The sequence below is a fragment of the Volvox carteri genome (assembly GCF_000143455.1).
Source record: "Volvox carteri f. nagariensis unplaced genomic scaffold VOLCAscaffold_75, whole genome shotgun sequence".
In the NCBI taxonomy this organism is placed as follows: Eukaryota; Viridiplantae; Chlorophyta; class Chlorophyceae; order Chlamydomonadales; family Volvocaceae; genus Volvox; species Volvox carteri.
In genome coordinates this window covers 171,900-175,616 of record NW_003307618.1, presented here as the reverse complement: position 1 = coordinate 175,616, position 3,717 = coordinate 171,900, and the positions used below count along the sequence as shown (strand labels likewise).

At 57.4% G+C, this 3,717-nt stretch overlaps 1 protein-coding gene across 1 annotated transcript in view; it reads right to left on the bottom strand.

Moving 5' to 3' along the window:
* Window positions 1–3,717, bottom strand: part of VOLCADRAFT_98658 (uncharacterized protein) — a gene marked incomplete at both ends in the record, with an annotated part of 5,712 nt that overhangs the window by 840 nt on the left and 1,155 nt on the right. Inside the window, 6 exons of the mRNA XM_002957515.1 lie at window positions 5–1,907; window positions 2,022–2,395; window positions 2,598–2,657; window positions 2,918–2,968; window positions 3,133–3,201; window positions 3,338–3,652. Coding sequence (XP_002957561.1) covers window positions 5–1,907; window positions 2,022–2,395; window positions 2,598–2,657; window positions 2,918–2,968; window positions 3,133–3,201; window positions 3,338–3,652 — 2,772 coding nt within the window. The remainder of the gene's footprint in view (window positions 1–4; window positions 1,908–2,021; window positions 2,396–2,597; window positions 2,658–2,917; window positions 2,969–3,132; window positions 3,202–3,337; window positions 3,653–3,717) is intronic.

The following is a 3,717-nucleotide window of genomic DNA, read 5'->3' as shown; positions in this document are numbered from 1 at the left end:
CCACCCAACACAACGTACCTTGGTTGCGCTAGGCGATGAAGTACGTGCGTCAGATATAGGGGGTGCGTTGGTTGGAAGGCCACATTCTTGGGAGGTATGGTTGACGTTGGGTTAGTGGGCAGCTGTTCCACGGATGGGCCGGCTGGTGCAGGGGACGTCAATGGAGTGTCGGGCTGGTTGCCAGATGGAGCGCGAGGTGCGTCAGTCGTAGGGGTAATGGCGGCGCCAGGGACCTTGCGTTTGCGGCGGCCAGGTACGGCGTGGGTTTGAGCGCCAAGGACGGCAGCATGAGGGTGTTGCGCGGGTGTTACACGTTTCACCTCGAAGTTGGATGCGATGGTGTAAGCGCTGCAGTCCAAGCCGCTCAGCTCCACACCACGTTGCGTGTAGTTTTGCACAACGTTGGCGAGGGTGTAGTCGCCATGTTCGTCCGCCTCTACAAGCTCCACGCCGGTTTCCGCGTCTTCTGGTTCCACAGCGGAATCGGATGCCAGTGCAGTGAAGGCGCCTGTCGCCAGGTAGTTGCGTTTGTAGGTTGCTTGGAACGTGTCGTGGCCCGATAGTTTGAAAGCAACCAGTGCCATGCCGGCCGTGATGGTAGCCGTCATGCGATGCACCGCAGTACACAGGTTGCCGAACACGCTGGGTTCATGACCAGTGGCACTGGGTTGGTGACCTGCCATCATGAAGTCCTGTACACGCCCTACGGCGGTACACGTGAGGTGCGCCTGGCTGCGTTCGATTGTCTTCGCAGTGTACTTGGAGCTGTAGTACGCAGCGTCACGGGCGCGATCAATGGCGGGTTGTAGGAGGGGGCAGTCGCCGCGTTCGTTGATGGGACGCGCTAGTTGGGCGGCGATGTCAGCCGTGTAATCCCGGTCGACTTCGCAGGCCAGGGACATCAGATGGTTGCATCCGAAGGCCAGAGCAATCGCAGGCATGTGCGGCACCAGGTTGGATGCGAGGCGGGGCAGCAAAAATAGACCGGTGGTACCGACCCACTGGAAAGCTGTGCGGATAAATCGGGGAAAGGCCATGCCGCAGCTGTCGTCGGTGCCACGGCAGCCGTGCCGCTTGCATGTTGAACTGTGGGTGTGGGTGAGGGTGCTGCGTATGGCGGCAGCATGATGGGCACGGCAGGCGCAGTGCCGGGATGGAGGTGGTAGTCCGCCGTTTGCACACCCTGCCAGGCATTCAAAGTCGTACGCGGCAGGTGGGCAATTTGCCTGTACTTCTGGCACGGACAAGCCGTGTTGCTGCGCTTCCGTATTAGACATACCCATGACGAGAGGCTGCATTTCATTGGTCGGTGTCGGAGCATAGTACGGCGAGGGGTACCACATTTCGCACAACGCGTATGCAAGCGCCAGAGCTCGGCAATTCGGACCGCAGAATAACGCTTGGAGGTTGTCCAGCGCGAAGTACTGGAGGTGTGCGACTCCGTGCAGGTGTAGTGCCAATCGTCCGCTCTGCTCGATTTTGACGACTACCTCAAATACGACCCCACAGAAACAGTTGGGGTCAGTTTGTCGCATTGCTCCAGGCGTGAAGCCAAACAGGTGTTCCACCAACACCTCTTTGGTGGCGATGAGCAGCGCCGCACAGCTGTGTGGGTCTTCTTTGACGCGGCGCCACTTTTCCACCGTGCTGCTGATATGGGTCGGACGCCCGGCGTCATCAAAATCTATGACCTGACCGGAGGCTACAACGGCACAGCTAGCGTGCATGTCCGCCGGGTTCAGATTGAAGAACAATGGCGGCCAGCCAATAGTGAGGGCAGCCGCACGCATCGTGGCTTTTGCACCGTTGTAGTAGGCATCTGTAAGGTCGATTCGTAGCAGGCTGGCGCGTGCGCCATCCAGGAGGGCACGCACCACGGGTGACTGTTGCGACAGCAGGTGCCGTCGCTGCGCATGACGGTACGGTAGTGCCAAGATGTCTGCCATGGTACGTACCACATCCCGTGGTACTAGTGCCGCTGCTCCACCCAGCCGTGGTCGCATGCGCAGGGCCACTCCTACCTGCGCCATGCTTTGCTGCCGCACGCTGATATCATACATTCGGGCAAGCAGCATCAAGTTACCGCTGAACTGCGCCCGTGGCACCCTCCGTACGAGGTGGCTGCAATACGAGGCGAACGACATACCCGGTGGCCGTTGTCCGGACAAACCATATGGAAACGAAACCGGGAAGCAGACGTTGAGGATGGCTGGATGGCGGTCATCCAGGATCTGAGCACCACGGCCGCCAGCAGCGAACGCGAGACGTGCACGCCCAGTGAGCAAGTCGTGCACCACGTTGGGCCGGTTATCAAAGTCGGTGCCGTCCGTCGGAACAGGAGCTGGTTGTGGAAGGACCACCTCCAGTTCATTCGGGATGCCCAGATTGGCATCAGCTGCGTTGGGTGGTGGGGGCGGATATTCGTAAGATGGGCAAATGGCACGTTCGGGATGCCCAGATTGGCATCAGCTGCGTTGGGTGGTGGGGGCGGATATTCGTAAGATGGGCAAATGGCACGTTACTCGAGTGACATCCGCAACGTTCGCATAAGACATGCAGCACTAACACGACGAATAGTGCACATCGGATATTCTTACCAGGATCGCCTGGTTGGCGCAGGACGACCGCGACAGGCGCCAAGCCCGTAGCACCAGCATCTATGATGGAAAATAAACACGGTTGCGCAGACGTACGAGGAGGTGAACAGAAGCACAGTTAATGGTTCGGAATCTAACACGTTCGGACGACACATACGGCAGCACTTATAGCATGTGAAAAACCGCAGCTGTATACAGCTGTATACAGGCTGTACAGGACAATGGTGTTACGGGTGTGGATAAACAGTTATGTATGTACCGTTTTGCTAGGTTGGTACCGTACCGTACCCATACGTGCCGTGTACCCATCACACACATACCTGCCATGCGAGTGTCGGAGGTGGTCGTTCCAGGCGCGGGTACATCGGGACCTATAACAGATGCACGAGTACAGAATCACCATTGCCGGGAGGATGCATGCGAATCAGGTGGAAACAATACCGCGAGGTGGAAGTGAACGGACGTAGCAGCATGTATAGGTGGCAGTATTCAGTTGTCAACTTCACTGATGTATGCCGTACTTAACAAGTCGCACCTGTACGAAGCGGTGGTCCATAGGCGCCAGCATCATGAAGGATATCATTAGCTGTGCCGGTCGGTCCAGCTGTGGTGTCGTCGGCAGCTATAACACAGGAACATTAAGGTTGGAAGGACGTGCGTGAAGCAGGTGGAAGTAATAATGCCAGTTTGGAAGCGTCATATGCAGTATGCAGCCCTACGTCAGCTATGAAAAGTCGCACCTGTCTCAAGTGGTGAACCATAAACGCCACCGCCATCAAAGTTATTACCAACGATGTTTCCTTGCAACGTTTCATGCAGCTGCCGTACACCAGCAGCACCGGTACGGTCGTGTAGGAAGGTACTTCGCAGTACACCAGCGACTTCCGGATCGGTAGGACCGATTGCGGAGCGCAGCAGTGCTTCCGGTACTTGTGCAATGCATCCCATACGCTCATACTCCTGTATAGCTTCTTCATCCACTGCACCTTCATCTTCATCGTTATGTTGAAGGAAACGCACCCAGGCGACGACGACGTTGCCATGCACTTTCAGGCCTGGTGCACGGCGGACACGATCCAGCAAGTCCTGCCGGTCTCGGACTTGATCCACGCAAACCACC